The sequence below is a fragment of the Miniopterus schreibersii genome, assembly GCF_964146895.1.
Source record: "Miniopterus schreibersii genome assembly, chromosome: 10".
NCBI classification, from domain to species: domain Eukaryota; kingdom Metazoa; phylum Chordata; class Mammalia; order Chiroptera; family Miniopteridae; genus Miniopterus; species Miniopterus schreibersii.
Window position 1 is genome coordinate 61,599,877 of NC_138110.1, and position 24,772 is coordinate 61,624,648.

Here is a 24,772-nt window from a genome sequence, read left to right on the forward strand (position 1 = left end):
GCGGGACCATAGAGATCCCGCGGCACCGCCCCCTCCACGGCCCGAGCGCCCGCTCGCGCGGCTCCCACAATGCACCGTACAATGGCCCGACCGCCGCCACTACCGGGGCCTGAGCGGGCCTGGCGGAGCCCGAGCGCGGCCCGGCCCGCAGTGCGGGGCCCCGAGCGCGGTGAGTGCCGGCGAGGGCCCCGGGGTACGGCGGGGAGCGGGGCGGGGGGCCGTCTCGCAGCGCCCGCGCGCCCGGCACCCGGAGCGGCGGCGCCCCTCTTCTTGGGCCCCTCAGCGCGGTCGTCCACACCCCCGACCAGGGCCTCCTGTGCGTCATCCCGGGCCCAGACAGGCCCCAGGGTGACGAAAACTCTCCCCGGACCCCATACCTGGGTCTGGGGGACGCGAAGAAACCCCACTGGGCTTCCTCCCTTCCGAGACTTGGAGGCGCAGCTCGAAGGTCCACTACCGCCTATCCCCAGGGTCCCTGGAGACCCAGATAAGCTGCACCTGCTCGCTCCCCTCGGACACGCCTACCCAGACCCACAGAACCCCCTTCCCTGGTCTAAATAGTCCTTTCTTTACCCTCTGTTTCATTTTCCAGAACCTCACAACCCCTTTTGAGGCTTCTCTCAAATACTTGGTTTAGAGAGCCCAGATAAGACCTACCTAAAGTTTCCTCCTCAGTGGCCACACTCCCTAACCTTAGGTATCTTCCACCCGGATACCCATTTCCAGACTCTTGAAATTCGAGGAATTCACTTGTGACTATCTGGAACCTTCCAGTCCTTATAATTCCCCAGTATCTTTTTTGGGGGTCCCTTAGAGATCCAGTTAACTTGCTCATGATTCCTTGCCAAACTTGCCCTTTATTCCCATCCCTGAATTTGTTCCTTCCCAGGCAGGCAGCTGTCCACTCCCATCTCTCCTGGGCCCAAGGGTATGTAACTTTCCCCATCACACAGTGGGGTGGTCAGGAAGCTGCTGGAGGAGCCAGGCTGTTCCCTGCAAATCCAGACCCACACTGTGGCCCCAGCTTGGTGGGGGAAAGGGACCTATAAGGTGGAAGATATGGGGACAACTGGTGTGGGGGAGTTGCTGGTGTTTCACCTGCCAGTGTAGCTTGTCTTCTGGCTTGTGTGTTTTTCCGTCTGTCAGTTTAGGACTGTGATAGAGGCTGGCCTTGGGTTTCTAACTGCCCCCCCCCCCCCAGGAAAGGCCACCAGATTGGGGTGGGGGTGGGTATCTGATCAGGTTTTCTCCTCATGAAAATGGGGCTGTAGTGAGTTACAGCCCTTTTCTCAAGGCCTCAGGAGCAGGTGGGAGGCTGCGGGAATGAGAGTAAGTTGTAAATCAAAGGGACTCCAGAGAGGGCCCATCTAAACTGACAGAACTAGCAGCCCGAGAGTAGATCCAACCCCTGTTAATCCAGTTTGATATCTCTTGGAATGATGCAAGTCACTGAGCCTCCCCAGCCTCTCTGTAATTTAATTCTCCCACCACTCGAGTGTGCGTTTGAGAGTGGGTGAGGGGGGCAGCTATTCTCAGTCTCCACTTCCCACTGTTTTCCAGCCAGTCAGTGTGTCTTTTAGATTTGTTTCTGCTAACCAGGTCAGGACCTGTTTTGTGTGTGTGTGTGTTTTCTTTAAATCTATTTATAATTTCTCAGTGCTATTTTGGGTTCTGCTTAAGGGAAGATTCTATCCACCCCAAGGAACGGGTTCCAGGGTGTGTTTCCTCCTCGGCAGGTGTTGAATTGAGATCTTCAGATCCCCAAGTAGCTCTTAGGCGGGAGGGATAAAAGCTATTTTAGGGTAGTCACTGAAGTGGAGCTGTTAATCCTCTGTGGGTCTCTCTAGTTAAGAACACTTAGAGATTAACCCTTTCCTTGCTGCAGGAGGGCTATTTCTCAACAGTTTTTTGAGGGTTGGGAGAATTCAAGTGTGGCAGCAGAAGGTGGGAACATGCAACTCAATACAAAGGCAAAGGTAATAGCTGCCTTTTGTTGGGTGCTTACAGCAAGCCAAACCCTATGCTGAGCTCTTTGCATACCTGACTAACATAATCCTTACAACAAGCCTGTGAGGTAAGTATTTTTAGCTTTACAGATGAGGAAACAGGCTAATAATGGAGAAAGAACACAGTTTCTGTAGAGATGATGTAACATCATAAAAACTAGTTTCACCAGAAGGCAGCAGGCATCATGGCTCACAACTGAGGACAGACAGACTAGGGAGCGATTTGTCTCCTTTCAGCTTCCAAAGAGGGCCAAACTCTTCCAAAGAGTTTTTGGCAAGCATTTGTATTTGTGGTACAGTCTCAATAATAAAAGAGATGCCTAAAGTGAGAGAACTCTGGCCCAGCATATGGTGCTGTAGGAAGGTAAAGTAAAGAGGGACTGGTTAGAAGGGATGTCTGAGGGTTAATTGTGAGGGGAAAAGGGGAAGGTTGCATTCTGGGGAGATGTTGGGAAGGGAAGGAAGCTGAGGTCTGAAAAGTAACATTAAAGGGGAGGGGAAAAAAGAAGTACTACTCAGGCCATGTAGAAAAGAGGCAGACACAAATTGGATGTCATAGATGACACTACATGTATTCACACATTTAATATGTCAGATGCTTTCAAGAGTATTATTTCCCTTAATCCTCCATGAGAATATTATAGTTAAGGACAGTAAATCTCTACTTTTTATTTTATTTTTGTAACCATTTATTTCAGCCAGACTGAGGACATTGTCGGGAAGCAAAATCTCAAATGCTTCCAATAAATCTCTGTCTTAGAAATTGAGGAAACTGAGGTTCAGAGAAACAAAATCACCTGTTCATAGTTTCACAGCCAGTAAGTGGCAACTCTTTTGATAGCAAGTCCAAGGTTCTTTCCACCCTACCTCCCTCTTCAGATCAGGCGCCAGAAGGAATCTTAGGATGAAAATATACTGAGTTATAACAGTAACTGGGAGGGATTGATTGTGTTTGTTTTATGGGAACAGGTTCTGTCAGCTTCTCTGTAGTCAAGGTTAGCATGTGAGACCAGAAGAGCAGCTTTGAAAGAGAAGCAGAATTCTTTGACAGTTTTGCTGAGGAAGAAGTCTGAAGGAATAGGCCTGATGATGTGAGAAAAACCCAGGAATCTTTCTGGATGAGAGGAATTTGCAGACAAAGGACAGAGGGAAAGAGACTAGATTCCCAAAAGGGTTCCTAAGGTAACACGAGCAGCTTTGGTTATCCAGCAGCCTCCCAGTGACTATAGGTAAAGACTCCACTGTGCCTTTTTAAAAGCGTAGGGGGAATAGGATCAGGGTGTTGGCTGTTTTCTTTTTAAAGCCATAGCCCCATTAAATGCAGATCAAGGCAAGCACATGGCTGCTGCCTTCCTCCTTTGGTTCTGAGTACAACCTCCTGAGCTCTGAGCCACCACCAACCTGTTTCCTAGAAGCCCATTACTCACTCTTTCAGTAGCAGCATACTAAACTGCTGTGTCTTGTTTGTGCTTGTTCAGGAGAACAGATGAGGTGGACGTGTGGGAGGTGGGGGATGTACTGTTCTCTTTCTGAGTTTGTGTGGAATTTCCAGGGCCAGGCTCCCTTCTCACATCAGCCAGAGTGATGCAGCTTGCTTCCCTCTGGCTGCCATTCCCAACTTTCCAGAGGCTGAGGTGCATGATTTTAGATATCAAAAGGGAATAAAATTTGACTTTGAAGGTAGGGGAAATCCCCTCCAAACTAGACATTCAAACTCATGCACCAGTTCCAAGGTGCATAGTAATCACTGGTATTATAAACAGGTAATTCTACCCTTGTGAAGAAGGAGGATACTTAAACAATGAAAGCCAGACGTCAGAGGGCTTTGAGGTTTATAGTGAAGCAGGTAAATATGCCTAGACTCGAAGGCTCAAGTGGGACTAGTTTTTAGTGCTACCTACGCCTCACCAGCACATGACTCATGCAAAATGCAGCCACCTTTGTGCAGATCTTTCTAGGCAAATCTCCACTCGTGATGGGGAAATGTTTATCATATTACATTGTGATGTTTCTTCAACAAGTGGAATGGTTCCTGAACAGGTCATAGCTCATGTTAAAGATGAGCAAAGCTCTGTAGGGCACGAACCCGCTGATCCCATCATCTTGTTCAAGGCCAGTCTATTGGATGAATGGTCACTGTAAGCAGCAGGTGCTAATGAGCTGAGCAAGCATTCTGTGGCTCACAGCTAGGTTGTATGGTTGGAGACCTCTCCAGATTCTCATGGACAATCTCGATACCCTCCTTGCTCCCTTCATGTAAAAAAGTTTCATGACCATATTTTGGCATGACTTCTTCAAACGAAATCCCTGTTGTAGCAAGTTGCATTGCAGTTGGTAATCTCTGATGAGCCTGTGAATGTGAATGTAGGTCTGTTTTCCCCCCTTTTGAGAGTCAGTTTGGTAACTCCTATCCTTTTCTTAGGAGTTGATGTCAGGAAAGAAGTAGTGTCACCTTGCTCCAGCCTCCCCGCTACCCACTTCCTGCCCCTTCTACTCAACAAAAGAAAGGATCAGACTTGAAGATAATGGCTCCACACTTTGGAAGTGCTGTAAACCCAGTTTAAACAGAACTTCCTGAGCATAAGTTAAGCCTATGAGAATCAACTTATATTCAACAACTAGTTTACTCATCTAAAAGAAAGTTGAGGGTGCTTTTCAAATGCTAGGTGTATGTAGATGAAAGAGATATGATCTGAGCTCTTAAAGAATCAGAGTTTAGTGGAGACTAAGTTTTAATGCAAGTCTGTTGTTACCTGCTCGTAATGGATAAATACATGTGTACTGTGAGGGTCTGGAGGAGGGGTCACTCAGCAGCTTGGGGTATTGGACAGACTTGGCTAAAGAAGCATGGTCTGGCCTCGAGACAAAAAGACTCAGAGAGGTGGTGGAGAGCAGGATGGGACCAGTACTGGTTTAGGGGAAATGCTGAGTGTGCTGTTGCCGCCTCAGATAGAACCTCTTGATGTTGATGTGCTGCTAAGAAACACATCTGGCACAGAGGCTGACTTTTCAGGGTGTAAATTTCCTAAATAAAGGCTTTTCCTTTTTTCTCCTCTGTTGCCTTTTGGGCATTTTATTACTCCTTAGCACCTCTATGAGGAGGAGGATTGTGGAGGAAAGTAGTGGGTGAAGGGAAGTTAGGGTAAAGAGGAGGTGGAGATACTGATATTTCTAAGTTTAGTGGAAAGGATGAAAAAGAGAAATTAGAAGAGAAAGTTTGGAGTTTAGAGCTTTTCCCCCCTCAGATTATCTTGTTTCCAATAGTGTAGGTGGTACTAGTAATAATAGTTACCACTAAGCATTTATTAGGTGCCCAGCCTTCTGCTGAATGTTGTATATTCATTATCTCATTTAATCCTCAGGACATTCTTATGATTTAGGAGATTATTAAGATTATTTTGTAAATGAGGAAACAGTTCAGGGAAGTAATTGGAAGGTCTGGGATTGGAACAGGGCTCTGTTTGCCTCCAGAGCCTATATTTTCATGGTATGGGGCTCGCTAACACCAGGTGTTCTGATATTTCAGGTGAAGAGATTGTTTTCTGAAGGCTGCGTTGGAGGCTGTGACAGAGCAGAGCCCGTGTGGAGCCGATGGGAAGGCTTTCTGAGTAACATGGCCCTTCGCCATTAGCCTTGCCATGACCACATTTTTCACCAGCGTCCCCCCCTGGATTCAAGATGCAAAGCAGGAGGAGGAAGTGGGCTGGAAACTAGTTCCCAGGCCTCGGGGCCGAGAGGCGGAGAGTCAAGTGAAGTGCCAATGTGAAATCTCGGGGACACCCTTCTCAAATGGGGAGAAGCTGAGGCCTCACAGCCTCCCCCATCCAGAGCAGAGACCATATAGCTGCCCTCAGCTGCACTGTGGCAAGGCTTTTGCCTCCAAGTATAAGCTGTATAGGTAGGTGACACTCCCATGCCTCTTCCTGTCTTGAGGTTCCCAAAGGACAAAGCCAGAGAGATTCCACTGAGTGTGGCAGAAGAATAGAGGTTAGTTTGTCCCATAAGTGTGCCCTGAGTGTCAACCATTTGGAGTCACTCACTAAAAAATAATGGTGGTGGGGTTTTTTGTTGTTGGTTTTTTAAAATATGTTTTTATTGATTTCAGAGAGAGGAAGGGAGAGGGAGATAGAAACATCAATGATGAGAGAAAGTCATTGATTGGCTGCCTCCTACACGCCCCCTACTGGGGATCGAGCCCAAAACCTGGGCATATACCCTGACCAGGAATTAAACTATGACCTTCTGGTTCATGGGTAGATGTTCAACCACTGAGCCACGCTGGCTGGACATGGTGGTGTTTTTTATTCAAACACGAATATAATGGATACAGTATCATACAGCCATGAACAAACTAGATTGAATATTTTTTTCTGTACTATTTTCCCCACTCCTGTAAGGTAATGGAGAAAGTCTTGGTCAAAAATTAGGAATCCATCTTAGAACTTTAGAAGGAAAAGGAGACAGTGTGGTCTCATCTATAAATTTTAAAGTGGAGGCTCAGAGTGGGGAAGTGAGTTAGCCAGGTCACGTAGCTTTTTAGGTATTACAGTGCCTCTTATACTGGCCTGTCACTCAGATGATTACTTCCGTATCTGTAGAGTCCCTGGTGTCCTCTGGGTCAGTGGCTTTCCTGAAACTTGCAAGCCAAGAACCCTTGCTGAAGTGAAATTGAATGTGAACACCCTGGTACAAAGCAGAGCAGCTTTGAACGGAGAGCCAGCTTCTTATTTTAAGCAGTTTTATTTTATCTGCCTTTTCTACTAGAGGAGGAGCATGAGCATTCCCTGTACAAGTGAGAGACTGTCTGATAAAAATAGTCTTCTATCCATCTGTCAAACTGATTTATTAAACTCCTGCTACATACCAGGCGCAGATAGGTGCCCTCCTTGAGTGCTGGCCCTCCTTGAGTTTATTGTCTTAATAGTGTAACAGACAACAAACAAGTAAATATATGAACAAGATGACCACAGAAAGCCTCAGTTCCTTCTCTGGAAAACAGTTGATAGGAAGGAACTAAAATAGGTAACAGAGTAGTATGTGACCAGAATTGCCCTCGTGACAGTTCTGTGGTCCTCAAGAATGCTTTGATTCTGTGTGCTCCTGTGTCTTAGGTGGACTGCAGTTGGGGCTGTCCTCTTAGACCATCTTTGGGGGTTTTTTTTGAGAATTTTTTGTGTTTGAGTCCAGCTGATAGTAATGCTGGGGAGCATGTTCTCAGATGCTCCCGTTAGACCATGTTAGTGACAGTTTAGGTGACAATGGGAGGGTGTAAGAAGGGTCCTAGTCCAGGAGGCAGGAGCCCTGACTCTACCCATAATCATTGTGGGATCTTAGGTGAGTTACTGAACCTCTCTGAGCTTCAGTTTCTTCAACTGCAAAATGAAGGAAGTAGACTGTGGATCACTCAGCACTTCCTCCTCATATATTGTCATGTCAGTTATGTCATAGGAGGTCAATAATAACTGTCATAGGCATGAGCGTGAGAGTAGCATGAGAGTAAGGGGGATGTTTGATGCTCTTCAGGTAGAAAGCATCACTGGGTGCTATACAAGAGACAGTGGTGGCATACCTAAGTGAACCCTATTCTCAAGAAGTTCTGTGCCTAAATTTAGCCTCTGCCACTTACTGTCTGGTGGGTGGGACTGCTCTATGCTTCAGCCTCTTATGGAGAACAAGGTAATGACTCAACTCACACAGGGTCTGGCAAATGGTGGGTCCTCAAAGTCTTGCTGAGTTGATTCTGAATGTATTGTGGAGCTCTGGGTTGTAATTCCTAGACTCTGAGGTGCTTTCCAGCCAGATGGGAGCAGGTAAATCAAGGAACACTGAGGTGCCATACTGTGAAAACATTTTTTAAATGTTGCTGGTTTACATGGCAAACAATTTAAATGGTACGAATGGGCATGCAGTGAAAAATGAATTGTCTTCACACTTGAAGTCACTATTTTCCTCCCCAGAGGCACCCGGGGAGGTGGGAGGAGGGTCAGTTTCTTTATGTGTCCTTGCTGAGACATTCAAACATGTATTCCCTTTTTATTTGCACAAGGGATTATATTATATACATTATATTGAACTTCCTTTTTTGACTCAGCCCCAGATCAGGAAGTTTAGACATATTTCATTTTCCCTTTATTGTGTCACTTAAAATTTTTTAAATTTAATTTCTTAAAAAGAAAATATATTCACATAATTCAAAAGGTACTATAAGGTACAATGAAAATTCTCCATCACACCCATAAGCTGCATATTTCTTCTCCCCAAAGGCAACCAAAGTTGTCAGTTTCTTTTATATCTTTCCAGAAATATTTTAAGTATATGCAAGCATACTTATATATATTTCCCTCCCTTTATATGCATAGTGCCAGTCTATATGCACTCTTCTGTCTCATTGCTTTTTTCCCCACTTACTGCATTTTAGGAGCTTGTTCCCTGTGGGTACTTAGAAAGCTGCCTTATTTTTATTTTTTTATACTTATTTATTTTTAATATGTCTTTATTGATTTCAGAGAGAGGGAGGGAGAGGGAGAGAGAGAAACATCACTGATGAGAGAAAATCATTGATTGGTTGCCTCCTGCATGCCCCCTCCTGGAGATCGAGCCCGCAACCCGGGCATATGCCTGGACCGGGAATCAAACCACGATCTCCTGGATCATAGGTCGATGCTCAACCACTTAGCTATGCCGGCTGGGCGACAGCTGCCTTATTTTTAAAAGTTGAGTCATTTTATGAATTTATCATAATTTATTTAACCAGTTCCCTATTGATGAACATTTAGATTATTCCTGATGTTTTGCTACTATACACAGTGCTGCAAAGAAAACAGTACATACAGGATGGAGCAGAAGTAGGTTTATAGTGTAAGTACGTGGAACAGTTTATTCTTGTATTATTAATTATTGCATTATTTTCCATATGGATAACTGTAAACCTACTTTTGTCCCACCCTGTATATGGTTCTGCAGGTAGGCAAGGATATCTAGAATATAGTTGGCATTCCAGCCATTCCATTGTATGGCCCTACCATAATTTTTCTATCTAGTTCCCTGATGATGGGCACCTCAGTTGTCTGGCTAGCCCTTGTGATCTCATCTTTGTCCTCCTCCATCCCTACCCCAGGCACATGGCCACCCACTCAGCCCAAAAACCACACCAGTGCATGTACTGTGATAAGATGTTTCACCGCAAGGACCATCTTCGGAACCACCTGCAGACCCATGACCCCAACAAAGAGGCTCTCCACTGTTCCGAGTGTGGTAAGAATTATAATACGAAGCTGGGCTACCGGCGCCATCTGGCCATGCATGCCGCTAGCAGCGGTGACCTCAGCTGTAAGGTGTGCCTGCAGGCCTTTGAGAGTACCCAGGCCCTGCTAGAGCACCTGAAGGCCCACTCACGCCGGGTAGCAGGGGGTGCCAAGGAGAAGAAGCACCCCTGTGACCACTGTGACCGGCGGTTCTATACTCGTAAGGATGTGCGGCGGCACCTGGTGGTGCACACAGGCCGGAAAGACTTCCTGTGCCAGTACTGTGCCCAGCGGTTTGGCCGCAAGGACCACCTGACACGGCATGTCAAGAAGAGCCACTCGCAGGAGTTGCTCAAGATTAAGACAGAGCCAGTGGACATGTTAGGCCTACTCAGCTGCAGCTCCACAGTCAGTGTGAAGGAAGAGCTGAGCCCTGTGCTGTGCATGGCCTCTCGGGACATGATGGGGGCCAAGGCCTTCCCTAGTATGTTACCCATGGGCATGTATGGCGCCCACATCCCTACCATGCCCAGTGCGGGCATGCCACACTCCCTGGTGCACAACACGCTGCCCATGGGTATGAGCTACCCTCTGGAATCCTCGCCTATCTCTTCTCCAGCTCAGCTTCCTCCAAAATACCAGCTTGGATCTACCTCATACTTGCCCGACAAATTGCCCAAAGTGGAGGTGGATAGTTTTCTGGCGGAGCTTCCTGGAAGCCTGTCTCTCTCATCCGCTGAACCCCAGCCCGCCTCACCTCAGCCGGCGGCAGCTGCGGCCCTCCTAGATGAAGCACTGCTCACCAAGAGCCCCGCCAACCTCTCTGAGGCCCTCTGCGCTGCTAATGTGGACTTCTCCCACTTACTGGGCTTTCTTCCACTCAATCTGCCCTCGTGTAACCCGCCTGGGGCCACAGGAGGCCTAGTCATGGGCTATTCCCAGGCTGAGGCACAACCCCTGCTCACCACATTGCAAGCTCAGCCTCAAGATTCCCCGGGAGCTGGGGGACCTCTGAACTTTGGGCCTCTGCACTCCTTGCCTCCTGTCTTCACCTCTGGCCTGAGCACCACCACCCTGCCTCGTTTCCACCAGGCATTCCAGTAGCCCCCAAGGAGGCCCTCAGCTCAGTCTTGGATTCTGTCAGAGCGCTTCAGTACCCATCCCATCTGCATCCCCTATAAAGGCAGCTGAGCTTTCAGAGCTGGATTCAAACAGAAAAAAAATCCAGTATCTGTATGGAGCACTTGGTTTGGGGGCTCAGGCTCCAGGATCAGTTCTAGGAAGAGCCTTGAGCCCCAACCCCATGAAAAGATCGCATACTATAGGACTTCAGGTATTTTTATTTTTATTTTTTTGATCTGAATCGGGAGCCACACTTAGTCCTCTCTTTCTCCAAAATGTCAGAACCTCCTTCTCTTTGGAGAAGGGGGAGACCTGTTGGAGACACAGAGGGTTTCACTTTGGATGACCTCGAGAAAAATAGCCGAAGAAGCCCGCCTTCTGGTCCCATCCTGCAGACCCCACAGCAGTTGGTCAGGCCCTGATGCATAGGGTCACTTGGCTCTATCACCTGCTTCCAACCAACAGGCAGGAGAGAGGGCCTCTATTCCTCACTACCCCCATCCCTCCTGTACCAGCACCTCCATTTTCAGTCAGTGTTGTCCAGCAACGGTACTGTTTACATAATCGCTTCAGACACACCATTTCACCTCCCTTGCCGAGCTGTTAGCCTTAGAATGATTGCAGTGAACATTGTTTACACACCGTGAATTCATTCCCACCAGTCCATTCCAGTTGGCACCAGCTGGAACCTTTCGGTACCTGGTGTTAACCGGAGCCCTGTTTACAAGGCGGAGTCGGGTCTCGCTGACTTCTCTTCACTTGAGGTCATATTTTTCCCCTGTGGGGAAATAAACTGACTTTGGACTGCTTCATTCTCGCCATTTTCCATCACTGTGTCTGTTCCTGCCTTCCTCAGCAGTGTCTGCAGGAGACAGGCAAGAAGATTGGAGCAGTTTTCTCACAGGTCTGCAGTTCTGTTTTTCTCCAAGTATACATCATGACCCCCCTCATTCCCCTTTTGAACTGGGGAGGGGAAGAAATGAAAGGCATACCCACTTCCATCACCTCCCCATTCCCTATACCCCACACTGAACATCATGAGCTTTTATCATGAGTCTTAGAAGGAGGGGCTTGGGTTCTAGGCTGGTGTGAATTGCAAAGGAGAGGATGTGAACTCCTCAGTTGTCTCTCTCCTACCTGTCTCTTTTCCAGGAAGTTGTGGAATTGTAGCAAGAAGAGTTTTCAGAAAGTTGGGACTGGGCAGGTAGTTGAGTCCTAATCTATGGGTGCATCATTGCCTCCCACACCAAACTTTTCTTAATGACAGTGTCACTCTTCTCTCTTCCACTTTGCAGTTTCCTTGGACTCAGGGCCACTGTACATAGGCTTTTCTGCTTTCCATCAAAGAACTTCCACCTTCCTCTTGTGGCCCCCCTCAGTTTTGCCCCCAGTACTCAGCAAGGTTACGTGCAACAAATGATTAGTTCTGACTTGTGGGGCTCTGCCACGGACAGCACAGCCCTTGCCCAGTTGAACCCCATCCCTGCTTCATCTCAGTTCTGCATGGGCACTCTTCCCACTCATGGAAGGGAGGTAGCTCAGGGACCACCAGTGTGGGACCCTCTTGAGATACCTCCACTCTGATTCAGAAACACACTTCTACCTCTTTACTGTTAACTCCTCAGATGCAGCCAGCAGTTTCTGGGCACTTCTCACGGCGGGTGCCTCATGCTGGCTCCTCCACTAGGGTTTCAGGACAGACTACCAAGGAACTGCCTCAGCCTCCTCTCAATCCTCTTCCTCCTCCCCTTTGGTCAGAAACTGAGCAGGTCCAAGACCCAGGCTTCTGTACTTCAGCCCAGGCCAGTACTCTTTGTTTGAGGTGAAAGCCTTAAAATGTAGCTCCCTTGCCCTTGATTGGAAGCAATGTGGAGCAAATAAGCATGTTTTGATTTAGGCACGGTAGCTGGGGATACTTTTAAAAAATAAAACCAGATATAAAAATGTCTGGCAAGGTTAGAATCAGACTAGATGATTTGCTTCTAAAAATTAGTTTCAGTGAGTCCCAGGGACTGATTAAGGTTTATTTTTAAAAGCGTCCACCTTGGTACGCAGCCACCTCCTGCATGCTGTGCATGTTATTGGGACTCGTATTACAGGAAATGGTTATGTGAGGATCCAAGCAGGACTCAGTGCTGCCATTCTCCTTGTCTCTGGTCTTCATCACTAGACCCAGCAACCCTTCACCCTCTCCCCACCCTCCCCGGCACCCTTTGTTTACAGAGGCAAATGGGTCTCTGGCCACAGAATATAGTCTCAGGTTGTTAGAGGAGACCCCTCCTTTCTGCCTGCTTTTTCCAGTCTTCTTCCTTGAATCCTCCCCCATTAGTGATGCTGGGAAACTCATAGGACAGGCAAAGCAACTATTTAAAACCTTGTAATTTGAGCCTTGCCCCTTTTCCCCTCTCCTTTTCCTTCCATCCTGCTCCCTTCCGTCTTCCTTCAGTGCCCTCACCACCCATAAGGAATTTCCCTGTCACTGTGAACTTTGCAGGTGCAGAGGAACATCTGCCTTTACCTTTTTTTTTTTTTTTTTTTTGCCATAACCACCCAGCTGTTTCTTAAACCTCACTTTCCATAATTAAAAAAAAAGAAGAAAAAAAAAGCCTTATTGGCCTGCTTGTTCAAAAGATAAGAATAGCTTTATCCTACACTCGTACCAAACCCACGTCAGTACCCTTACTAAGGCCATGAAAGCCTGAGGGCCATCTACCCAGGACAGGAACCATGGCATGTGGCAGAGACCAAACAGGGACCAGGAAAAGGGTAATGTCCCCTTTCCCCACCATCTCTAACTTCTGTCAGTGATGAGCTGCCCTGAATGGGGGCAGCACCTCCTGCCCTGCACAGTAGCTGGTCACCATTGAGTGTAGTCCTGGGGGCCAGAGGATGACATGCCCAGCTCTGTGAGCACAAAGGATCTGTGCACATCTTAAAGAGGTGAGAGCTAGGGAATGGAGCACCAATGAGTTTTTCCCCCTAGCCTTTTACAAATGGCATATTGTTAATGGAAATCCGGGACGCAGGTGTGATTACTTTTTTGCTCATAGATATTGTCCTAAGTTGAAATTCTCCCACTACCCTAACTTTCCCCTAGTAGCCCTTTAAATCCCCCCTTCCTTCTTTTTGGTAGTTTTTTTCCCACCCCTTTCTCCACCTTCCCTCTTATCTAGGAGCTGTTTGTAAGCACGATTTTTTTTTTTAACAGTTTATATTGTACAGGATCAATATTTTGCTTTTAACAAGGATATTTATGTAATAAACTTTGCCTTAGGCAGGTGTTGGCCAGAAAAATCCAGGTTCCTCTGGGACCCAACCCTGGCCTCTCCTGGAGCTCTGAACCTGCTGTGGAAGGAATTGGCTGTGACCTTCACCACTGGAGAGTGGAGTCTGTGGCTAGGGAAAAGGGTGTTCTGGTTCTGACAGGAGAAGGATTCACCATGATAACCTAGTGCCTCTGTGAAGGGGTTTGGAAGAAATATTCCAGTCTGATTTCTTCGGATGTAAGCTGATTTTCTTAGCTGATTCTCCCCATATGCACATCTCCACCTCTGAATATTTGGCACTAGAACTGCCACACCACTTCTCCTCATACACCTCCCTCCCTCCCAGTGGTCAAGGCTTTGGAGCCACTCTTTCGTAACGCCAGATTATTTAAAGAGAAAAATACAAGACAAAAACCTTCTAGCACTTTGTAAACACAGTGAATAACCTCTTGGAGTATTTTTGGCTTTATATAAAACAAGGTTTTTAATTGTAAAATATAAGTGCCATTAGAAAATGCACAGGGCATATCTTTGTTAAAGTAGATTTTTCAATGTTTTACAGAATTACATTTTCAAAAAAAAAGTTTTTATAATGAAGTTGTTTATTAAAAACTTCTGAATGATGTGTTTGGAAGTTGTGAACCTATATGATTGGGAAAGGGTTGGAGAGAGCCTGGGGAAGAACTGGAGCCTCCAAACGTCTTTAGCATCCAAGATGATGAGTGTAGGACAGACAGTAACAACCTACACATTAGCACCTAGAAACTTTGCGCTTTGAAAGAAAAGATCTTAATAGGATGCCTTTGAGGTAAGTGGCATCATACTATCACTTAATCTTGGATGCGAGGTCAGAAAAATCAAATTGACTCAATGAAATTTCATGTAACTGAAAATGCCAGATACAGATTAGTCTTTAGGTTAGAACTGATCCAGCAATTCAAATGGTTGGTCTGAGCATTCTGATTTCTCTTTGGCCTATCTTGTGCAGTTGTGACTTCATCCTCAGGGCCTAAAGTGACCTGTTCCTTTGTGTAGGAGTTGGAATGCTGCTATGATTCCAGACCTGTCATTCCCACACAGTGCTGACCAGGAGGAGAAAGGGAACCTTTACAGGCTCTCAGGAGAGGAGTATTATTCACAGAAGCCCCAGTAAGCATCTTCTGTCTCATTGGCCTTGTTGGGGTTCTGTGCCATCCCCAGACCAGTCACTATAAGCCAGTGATGACAAGACTGAGACTGGAAAATTGGTTTCTCAAAGGAAATTTGGGGTACTGTTAGAAAGAGGAATGGATACTGGTTGTCCACGGTGCACATCTGGTAAGTGACAGAGCTAGGACCTGACCTTGTCCACACTTGTGCCTATCCGTTAGGTTCAGAAAAACTGTTGAGAAGCTGACATGGTTTGGCCAGATTCTAATAAAGGTAGTTACCACTATCCTGGGCCCCATCCCTTGTGCAAAGATCCATCCAGGGCTCAGACTGAGTTTTTTTTCTGTGGTCTGGAGCCAGTGTCCAATAGCCAAGTAGTACAACTCTGGAATCCAGCTCAGGAGTCCATGGGGTATTAACAAGTGTTAATGTGTGTAACAGGTGTTTTGTGTAAAAAAAGGCAGTGGGCTGCCCCTTCATCTCTTTGGCCTTCCATTTACTTGACAAATGTTCACTGTCCACCTCAATGAGTCAGATCTATGGCTAGGGCCCCAAGGAAATCCACCTTGTCCTCTAGGGGGTTTGTGACCTAGGATGGGTCTGGGGGCTCAGACTCTTATCCATTGGGCCAGGGGAGGCTTTAGGGTTTCTGGAGGAGGTGGCAAGAACTTCCAGGCAGAATAGGGACATAAGTTTCTAAGCCAAGACCACAGGAGCACAGATGCATTTGTAGGATCAGGGCTGCAGGGGGTGGTCCATCCAATCTCTTACCTATCCAAGCACGAACAGACCCTGCACTTCAGACTCAGTTCACATTTGTGAAATGCCTGGTACAGAGCCAAGGGGTACCCTATGAGCCTAGGACAAAGTGTCTACCTTTCAGCCTACTAGCCCACAAGGACTCAACTGGTGTGGGGGAAGCCAAGCAGGTGCCCACTTGCTCTCCGGTTGAGACCTCCCCTTGTCCCAGATCCTTTTACTCTGACCTTGCTTCTCACACATATTTTGAGCACCTCCGTGTGCTCGTCAATTACCGTCAACGGCGGCTCCCAGTTTTGAGTCTGGTTGCAAGGGATACCTCTTGGGCCCCTGCATATGCCTGAGTAATTTAGCAGTGCGAAGCTGCAGGTGTCCTACAGCTGCCCCCAAACTGCAGACGACTGGGGGCACCGGAAGACTCCCACCTGCCCGTCGCAGGTGCAGGGAACGGTAATCGCCTAGCGTGGTAGCTGTGATGGAAGGTTCTGTCTGTGGCCGGGGGTTGGGCTTGATCCCCGGTGCCTGCTCCGACCTGCTCCTTGCTAGGTACACGCCCGCCCTTCACCGCCAGGGCCCTACTAATCTGGGGCCAGTTCTGGCTGGCACCCATAGTTGCATCCCCACCAGGAAGCTCCCGGCTCCTCCGCCAGGCCTCGGGGCGCCAGGCCCCCTGGCGACCCTAGCGAATCACATCCGGAATGAGGGGGCGCGGGGGGCGGAGCGCGCCACGGAGGAGGAGAACCCACCTCCCAGCCTCGGGCGGGCGGTGAGGCTGCCAGCCGCCAGCCGCCAGCCTCCCTTCTCGCGGAACCCGCTGTGCTGCCCGCGCGCCCCGAGCCCCTGCCGGCCAGAGGCTTCCGCAGGTGCTGGAGGATAACGGTGCGGGCGTCCTGGAAACCCCGCGCGCGCTGGAGGGAGTCTCGCGCCCTGGCAGCTTGCGCCCAAGAAACCCGGGAACGCGGGCACCCAGACCCCGCAGCCGGCCCCGGGACCTCCACGCCAGTCCCTGGACGCCGAGGAGCGGCCTCCGCAGCTACTGATCGTAGCCCGGAAAACGGCCTCGTGGGGGGCGAGGCCCCAGAAACCTGTGGTGCAGAGGGGTGGGGGCTCGGGCTGGTGCCGGCGGGAAGGCGAGGAAGTGATGATCGAGGAGGGCGCGACCTTCTTGGAGGAGGCAGATTGGAAGGTGCAAAACCAGCAGGTGGGCGAGGAGATGGAGGTGGCAGAGAACCTGGTCGGGGAGGAGAAGCTGGAGGTGAGAGTGGCGGCGCAGGAAGGACCGGGGCGCGTAAACCTTGATGGCCCAATTGTGGACTCACTGGAGGCCATCCAATGGGAGCTGGAGGCGGTGAGTGCCAGGCCGGCTGGAGCGCAGGTGTGGGCGCATGCACAGGTTGCACCTAGCCCTTTGGAGCTTCCTCTTCCAGAATATTCCTGGTTTCTGAGTCACCCCCTTCCTGAACCATCCGCAGCTGTCAGCCATGGTCAGCCCCAGAGATGAAGACATGCTCTGCTACCTGATGAACTTGGAGGTGAGGGAGCTCAGGCATGCCAGGACAGGCTGCAAGTTCGAGTTCCGCTTTTGGAGCAACCCCTACTTCCAGAACAAGGTGATCATGAAAGAGTATGAATGCAGATCCTCAGGCCGGGTGGTGTCAATCGCAACTCGCATCCGATGGCACCGGGGCCAGGATCCCCCTGCTCTGGTGCACAGGAACCAGGAGACTGTTGGGAGCTTCTTCAGTTGGTTCTCTCAGCACAGCCTCCCGGAGACTGACTGTGTTGCCCAGATTATTAAAGAGGACCTGTGGCCCAACCCCCTGCAATACTACTTGCTGGGGGATAGGCCCCACAGAGCCAGGCGAGGCCTAGCAAGATGGCCCACAGAGCCCCCTCCTAGGCCCTAGGGGTTCCAGCCTGGCTAAGTCCTGCCCTACCTACATATGATTTCCTTCTGCCTCATATGGGCCTCTGCTTAGGCCAGCAATGGCACTCTGCCATCTGCTTTCTCCTCCATGCACTCTGGCCTCTCTGGACATTCAGTGGATATAGCTCCAAGATTCTGGCTTCATGGCCAAGCTCTTTTGTTTCCATGTGGCCTCCATGCATCACGGAACTCACATGCCACAGTGTCTATCCAAAGCATCCAGTGCCGTAGATGTGTACTGCCATCATCTTCATGATGTATCTTTGATCATGGCCTTCTCACCCATTTCTGAGATGGGCACCCGCAAGTCATCGCTAGGAGGACCAGTGCCTCTTCAAGGTCACAGCATGCTGGGCTTCGTATTTAGGCTGGCCCTGCACATTGGTTGTGGCAAGCTGAGTCTTATCACCTACAATGAAGTGGGCGCATTGTGCTGGCTGGCAACCAGACTTGGACATTCTAGGGCCTCAGAGCTTCAGTATCACAGGCTGGGCTACCCTAGACTGCTGGACTGTTAAGCATCTGGCAGAATGGGCACACAGACAGCAGACAGTTTGTTGGGCATGGGTGAGGTCAAGGACATGAAGCAGTGGGCAACACATTCTTTGTGATCACACTGCTCTTACCCATGTTGTTCCTATCTCGCAGCTTGCTATCTGTGAAGGTCTGTGCTGAACCTTATCAATGTCTGGCCATCACCCTTCTCGTGAGTTCTGCCCAGGTTGCCACCAACCTTTTTGCCTGCTCCCAGGTCTATAAGGACCTCAAGAACTGCCTGTGGACCCAAGTGGGCCACCTGCAAATGCACAAGAGACCCCCCCAAGTCCCCAGAACTCTGCTATGGTGGCATATCTGGGCATGCTCAAGGCAGGGGCAAGGACTGGCTCTCTTCCAGAAGCCTACCTTCTTGAGCCCCAGTCACTGGACTCCCACAGAATCCAGCTCCCCCTGCCTCTACCTGTTTTTAGGCTGCCAGGTTGGGGGTGCTGGGGAAGAGGTATTTCTGGTCATGGGGTCTATACCTGCCAAGAGCTCACATCCTTTTATTTAAAGTGACAGCTCAGAAACAAAATAAGGAACTGAAGCAGCAAGGCTTTTTATAAACAGCTGAGGAGACAGGCTGTCTTGTTTAATTTGCCTCTTCGTCTCCAGAGAGGGAGGGTTGGCTCATAGCTGCTGGTGCTTTGTCCCCACTGCTCCCATGCCCTTCCCTCTTCAGCAAGGTCTAGAATCTTCAAAGGGGAACAGTACAGGGCTGCTGAACAGGGACCAGGAGGTCTGGGCTCCCAGGGGTAGGGATAGTTCATTGTTTTGTTTATGCTGTGTTCTTTTAGACTAACTTTAGCCCAACTCTTTCTTCCACCAGGTTCAATCCCCCTCATGGGATCCTGTAGGTACAAGAGCTTAGGTACTCCCCCCTACCCCACCCCAAGTTCCCCTTCCCAGGCTTTCGTGTTTCCATCTTATTTGGGGGATGACAATAACCAGTCCCCTTCCCATAGAAGGTCATGTCTTCTGCTCCCCAGGACTTGGGGAGGCCTTGACACAAAATAATGGGGGGGGGGTGCTCTCAGTAGGGGAGTGCAACAAGCCAAAGCCATCTGGGAAGGCAGGGATACCTGAGAACCTGTGGAGTGGAAGGCAGAGAGTCCCCTGACTATCATTTTTGATTCACCAATATGTTTTTAAAATTGCAATTATTAACGGAACACTGCAACTTTAAACGTTCTCTCGGTCCAGGTAAAAACCTTGTGTTTGTAGAAAGTTAATGCTATATGTTTTTCATTTCACTGCTTTTAAGAAAGACCTGATGCATCCCCTTCATTTCCACCCACTGGGGAAATTGAATTGTCGAGGCCTGCTTGTTGCTTTTAGTTGAGAACACTTACAAGAATCATTGTAATTTTTTGATGCCATTTGGGAACTTACATGGCTATTCATGATTGTTATCAAATTGCTGTGGCCTGTTAACATAACCCTGTACTTAGAAGTAGTTTGTATATGGTGGTTTTGTAGGACTTCAGAATGGAAATTGTTACCATGATCTGTGAGGATAACCTCCAAAAAGAAGTCTGTAACTCTGATGGTTTTGATGATTCTGTGTCCCAGTGGCCATGTTGTAACTGACATCACTGTAACTGATATCTCTGCTTCTAAACAAATATTCATGAGGTGGCTTTGTCCAGTCAGAACTCAAGGCACTTTCGCCTTCTATATGCATGATGAAAAATAAAAATCTTCTGGTCTGGGGGAAAAATAACTCAGATCATGTTATTGCCCCATCCAAAACCCGCAATTGGCAGGAAAAAAAAAAAATCCTAATTCCTTTTTGTGGCTGACGAAGCCCAGCCTTTCTGGTCCCTGCCGACATCTCCCATCAATTGCCTCTCACTCTCCCAACACTCACTTTTCTGCTCCTTAAATATACTAAGCATGTTCCAACCTCAGGGTTTTTGCACTTGCTTTTCTTTTCTTTCTGCAGATGTTCCCATTTCTGGCTCCCTCAGTTCTTTCAGGCCTCAAACACTTCTTCAGAGGCATTACCTGCCCAGGCTGTCGGAAGCCATCCTCTACCTCTTCTCAGCTCCTCCCCTTCCCTATCCGTCTGCTGCAGCTAAAAAATTACTGTGCGAGCGAGTGACTTCAGATGTGTCAGAGTATTGTGCTGGGCTCTAACAACATGGTTCCTACCCAAGCATTTCAGTTGGGCAGAGAAAAGTGGGGGCAATGAAGGGTGGCATTTTTAAAAATTTTATTGATTGTAGAACATGAATGAGAGAGAAACATTGATCGGCTGCCTCCTGCATGCCCCACACTGGGGATTTAGCCTGCAACCTGGGCATGTGCCCTGACCAGGAATCAAACTGGGTTCCTCTTGATTCACGGGTCAGTGCTCAATCACTGAGCCACACCAGCTCGGAAAGGGTGACCTTATAATTTGTCATCTATCTGGAACACATCTGGGAGTGAAAGGGACACTACTAATAATTACACTGGGACAAGAAGCCTAACTGGCATATAATGGTCACTCCAAAGGGACAGAACCCAACTAAGTCCAGCTTGGCATACAGATCATCCCAACTGTGTGTGATGTGTGGTTAGAGGGTAGAGACTTCTTGGAAGTTGGATGCTAAAGCTGGGCTTTGAAGAATGGGCAGTTTAGAAAGGGACTGGAGAAAGGAATTCCTGACAAGAGTAAACAGCATGACCAAAGGCACTGAGATAGAAAAATGCATGATGAGTTGAGGGCACAGCAGGTGCCCTGGGTGTGGCTGTTTGGGAGAGGCAAGTCTGGATAGTAGGTGAAGGCCATTTTCTGGAAATAGAAACTGAAGAAAAAACTCAGGTATTATGTCCTGGATGGTGGGGAGGCTCAAATGCAGTTCAGAGGTGGGAACGCTCACAGGGCAGCTGGAGGCAAGAGGAGATACTAGCTCTGCAGGATCTTCAGTTTGAATCTTACCCATCTTCCAGGAAGCCCTCCATGATTGCCCTAGCCCACAACAATCTCTGCCACCTTCCAAGCACAGCCTAGAACCTGAATTTGGGACACCAGTACCTGTGTGTACCCTCTGGGTTTCTCTTGTGCCAAATGTCTGTCCTTGATGATCCCAGGGGAATCAGGGTGAGCCTCAAAGCATCCTGGTGATCCTGGAAGCTGGTGCCCAACGTGGTTTCCCTGCCCCATACTTACCTAGTAGTTAGCAGGTGCTTTTAGCCAAGATGGAATTACAGGGATTGTATTTATCCTTCCACCTGAAGCAACCAGAAAAAAAAAAAGACCAAATACATGAAACTGGTTTTCAAGGCTCTGGATATTGACCAATAAAGGACAGTGATCCAAGACAGACAGAAAACAAGGTGAGCCCTATGATTGCCCTAGCTTACTGCCCTGAAAGAGTTTTCAGGCTGCAACTTAAGGAGGGGCGACTGAAGTGGAGCCCCGTGCACTGAGTTGAGATAGTGCTGAGAGTCTGGGTATCATGGGGCACTGAGAATGCTTAGAAAGGTCTTGCCTCAGTAGTGGCCAATAATTAGCCCTGGAATGAGCACAGCTCTGTAATTGCCTAAAAAAATCTTATGAGCAAGGCTCAAAAAGATTAAGCTGATTCCAGTAACTTAACCGTCCCAGAACAAAGCTCAAGGGGATTTACAGGATTAAAAAAACATTCAGCACCTAACCAGGTAAAACTCACAACGTCTGGCATCCAATCTAAGACTGTCAGGCCTATAAAGTCACAAGCAACATAATCCACAATGAGGAAAATAAGCAATAAAAACCAACCCACAACTGAAACTGAGGTTAAAATGAGCAGATAAAAACATTACAAGTTATAATTGCATTCCACATCTTAAAAAAGTTTAGCCTCACATATATGGTCAAATGATTTTTGACAAAGGTGCCAAAACCATTCAATGGGGAAAGAACAATCTTTTCAACAAATCGTGCTGGGAAAACTGGATTTCTACACAGAAAAGAATAAAGTCGGACCCTTACCTTATACCACATACAAAAATTAACTCAAATAGATGAAAGACTTAAATGTAATACCTAAAACTATACAATTCTTAGAAGATAACTGGGGAAAAGCTTCATGACATTGGCTTGGTAATGATTTATCAGATATGACACCAAAGCACAGACAACAAAAGAAACAGAAATGGGCTTCATCAAAATTACATCGAAGGGCCCGGCCGGGCGGGGCTCAGCGGTTGAGCGTTGGCCTAGGATCCAGGCGATCGGGGTTTAATTCGAGGTCAGGGCACATGCCCGGGTTGTGGGCTCGATCAATGACTCTCTCATCATTGATGTTTCTCTCTCTCTCTCTCCCTCTTCCTTCCTCTCTCTGAAATCAATAAAGATATATTTTAAAAAAAAATTTACATCAAAGGACACTATCAACAGAATGAGCAGACAACCCACAGAATGGGATATGATAATTTGCAAATCATGTATCTGATAAAGGATTAATATTCAGGATATAAAAAGAACTACTACAGTTCAGTAACAAAAAACAAACAACTCAATTTAAAAATGGGCAAAGGGCCTGGCCAGCGTGGCTCAGCGGTCGAGCTTCAACCTATGATCCAGGAGATCTCAGTTTAATTCCCAGTCAGGGCGCATGCCCGGGGTTGCAGGCTCGATCCCCAGTAAGGGGCATGCAGGAGGCAACAGCCAATCAATGACTCTCTCATCATTGGTGTTTCTCTCTTTCTCCCTCTCCCTTCCTCTCTCTGAAATCAATATATATATATATTTTTAAAAAGGCAAAGGAATTGAATAGACATTACTCCAAAGAAGATATACAAATGGCCAATAAGCATTTGAAAAGGTGCTCAGCATCACTAATCACTAATGCAAATCAAAAACACAAGATACCACTTTACATTTCAATAGGATGGTGTAATAAAAAACAGAAAACAAGTATTGTCAAGGATGTAGAGAAATTGGAACTTTTATGCATTGCTGGTGGGAATGTAAAATAGTATAGCCACTCTATAAAACAATATGGTGGTTCCTCAAAAAAATTAAACATAGAATTACCACAGGATCCCGCAATTTTACCCAAAATAACTGAAAACAGAGACTTGAACAGGTATTTGTACACCAATGTTCACAGCCGCATTATCCACAATAGCCAAAAGGTAAAAACAACCCAATGTCCACTGGTGGATGACAAGATAAACAAAATGTGGTATTATACATACAATGGAATATTAAGCCTTAAAAAGGAGTAAAAATTCTGATACACGTTACAATGTGGATAAACCTCGAACACATGCTAACTAAAATAAGACACAAAAGGACAAATATTGTGTGATTCCAGTAGAGTAGTCAAATTCATAGAGACAGAAAGAATAGTGGCTGCCAGAAGCTGGGGGGAGAAGAGGAGTTATATTAATGGGTACAGAGTTTCAATCTGGGATGATGATAAGTTCTGGAGATGGCTAGTTGTGATGGGTGCACAACACTGTGAATGTACTGAATGCCATTAAATTGTATATTTTAAAATGGTTAAAATGGTAAATTTTATGTTATGCATATTTTATTCAATAAAAAGTTAAGTAGAGATGGGGAAGATATAAAAAAAGACCTAGAGGGATGGAGGAGGGCGGGTGGGTGGAGGGGGAGAGATCAACCAAAGAATTTATATGCAGATATGCACAAGCCAAGGACAGGGACAATGGGAAGAGGGGGACTTGGGAGTGGGGTGGGACAGGGTGGAACGAGTCACTGGGGAGAAAAAGAAACATCTGTAATATTTTAAACAAAAATTAACTAACTAACTAACTAACTAACTAACTATATAAATAAAATTCCTAAATCATGCCCTGGCTGGTTTGGCTCAGTGGTAAGAGCATCGGCCCACAGATCAAAGGGTCACCGGTTCGATTCTTGGTCAAGGGGCACATACTTTGGTTGCAGGTTCAATCCCCAGCCCCAGTCTGCGTGCGTACGGAAGCCAACCAATCAATGTGTTTCTCTCACGTCCATGTTTCTCTCTCTCTCCCCCTCTTCCCACCCTTCACTCTCTTTAATAATCAATGGAAAAAATATCCTTGGGTGAGGATTAAAAAAAAAAAGACTTAAATGAAATTTCTAGAGATGAAAAAGATAATGTCTGAGATGAAAATCACACTGGATGTGATTAATGGCAGAGTACATATGGCAGATTAGTGAATTTAAAGGCATAGCAATAGAAACTATTCAAAATGAAACGCAGAAAAGAGAATTTTTAAAAAGGAAAATGAAAAGAGCATCAATGGGTGGGACATCAGTGGTGGGACAACTTCAAGCAACATAACATATGAGTAATCAGAATGGCTTAAAGAAGGGAGAGAGATGGGGGAACAGAAAAAAAATTTGAATATATAATGGCCTAAAACTTTCCAAACTTACTAAAAACAATAAACACACAGTTCCAAGCAGCTCAATGTACTCTTAAGTACAAGAAATCTGAAGAAAACTATACCAAGGCATCCATAATCAATAGCTTAAAAACAGTGACATAACATCATTAAAGTACTATGAAAGAAAAAAACTTGTCAACCTAAAATTCTATACCCAGTAAAAATATCTTTCAATAACAAAGATAAATTTGAGATGTTTTAGGCATATAAAAACTGAAAGAATTCATCAGCAGCAGATCTTCACTACAAGAAATGTTAAAGGATGTCTTTCAGGCAGATGGAAAATGATACCAGATGAAAACTGGATTTACACAAAGGAATGAAGACCACTGGAAATTTTAACTACCTTGGTACATATGTAAGATTTTTTCCCTAGTATTTAAATGC

General features: G+C 47.1%; 2 protein-coding genes across 4 annotated transcripts; both read left to right on the top strand.

Annotated features, from left to right (window-relative positions):
- Nucleotides 1-12: 12 nt before the first annotated feature.
- Nucleotides 13-16,355, top strand: PLAGL2 (PLAG1 like zinc finger 2). 3 transcript variants are annotated; one of them, XM_081149900.1, is made up of 3 exons: nucleotides 13-169; nucleotides 5,533-5,904; nucleotides 9,124-16,355. In XM_081149900.1, the coding sequence occupies exons 2-3, from the start codon at nucleotides 5,645-5,647 to the stop codon at nucleotides 10,352-10,354; spliced, it is 1,491 nt and encodes a 496-aa protein (XP_081006026.1). In that variant the 5' UTR covers nucleotides 13-169; nucleotides 5,533-5,644; the 3' UTR covers nucleotides 10,355-16,355. The 3 variants fall into 3 exon arrangements, with proteins under 3 accessions (XP_081006026.1, XP_081006027.1, XP_081006028.1); XM_081149901.1 differs by lacking the exon at nucleotides 5,533-5,904; XM_081149902.1 differs by lacking the exons at nucleotides 13-169; nucleotides 5,533-5,904 and adding an exon at nucleotides 5,913-5,993.
- Nucleotides 14,436-17,453, top strand: LOC308562334 (putative testis-specific Y-encoded-like protein 3; the record flags this gene model as incomplete). Its single annotated transcript, XM_081148326.1, is given in 8 exon segments — nucleotides 14,436-14,446; nucleotides 14,674-14,787; nucleotides 15,903-15,996; nucleotides 16,300-16,648; nucleotides 16,651-16,674; nucleotides 16,677-16,902; nucleotides 16,904-16,988; nucleotides 16,992-17,453. Coding segments are annotated over 8 exon segments (1,365 nt in total).
- Nucleotides 17,454-24,772: the final 7,319 nt, after the last annotated feature.

Coding starts and splice junctions, on each gene's coding strand:
- PLAGL2 (XM_081149900.1), top strand. CDS start 5,645: ATGACCACATTTTTCACCAGCGTCCCCCCCTGGATTCAAGATGCAAAG. Junction 5,905..9,123: donor TCCAAGTATAAGCTGTATAG/GTAGGTGACACT, acceptor TCCCTACCCCAG/GCACATGGCCACCCACTCAG.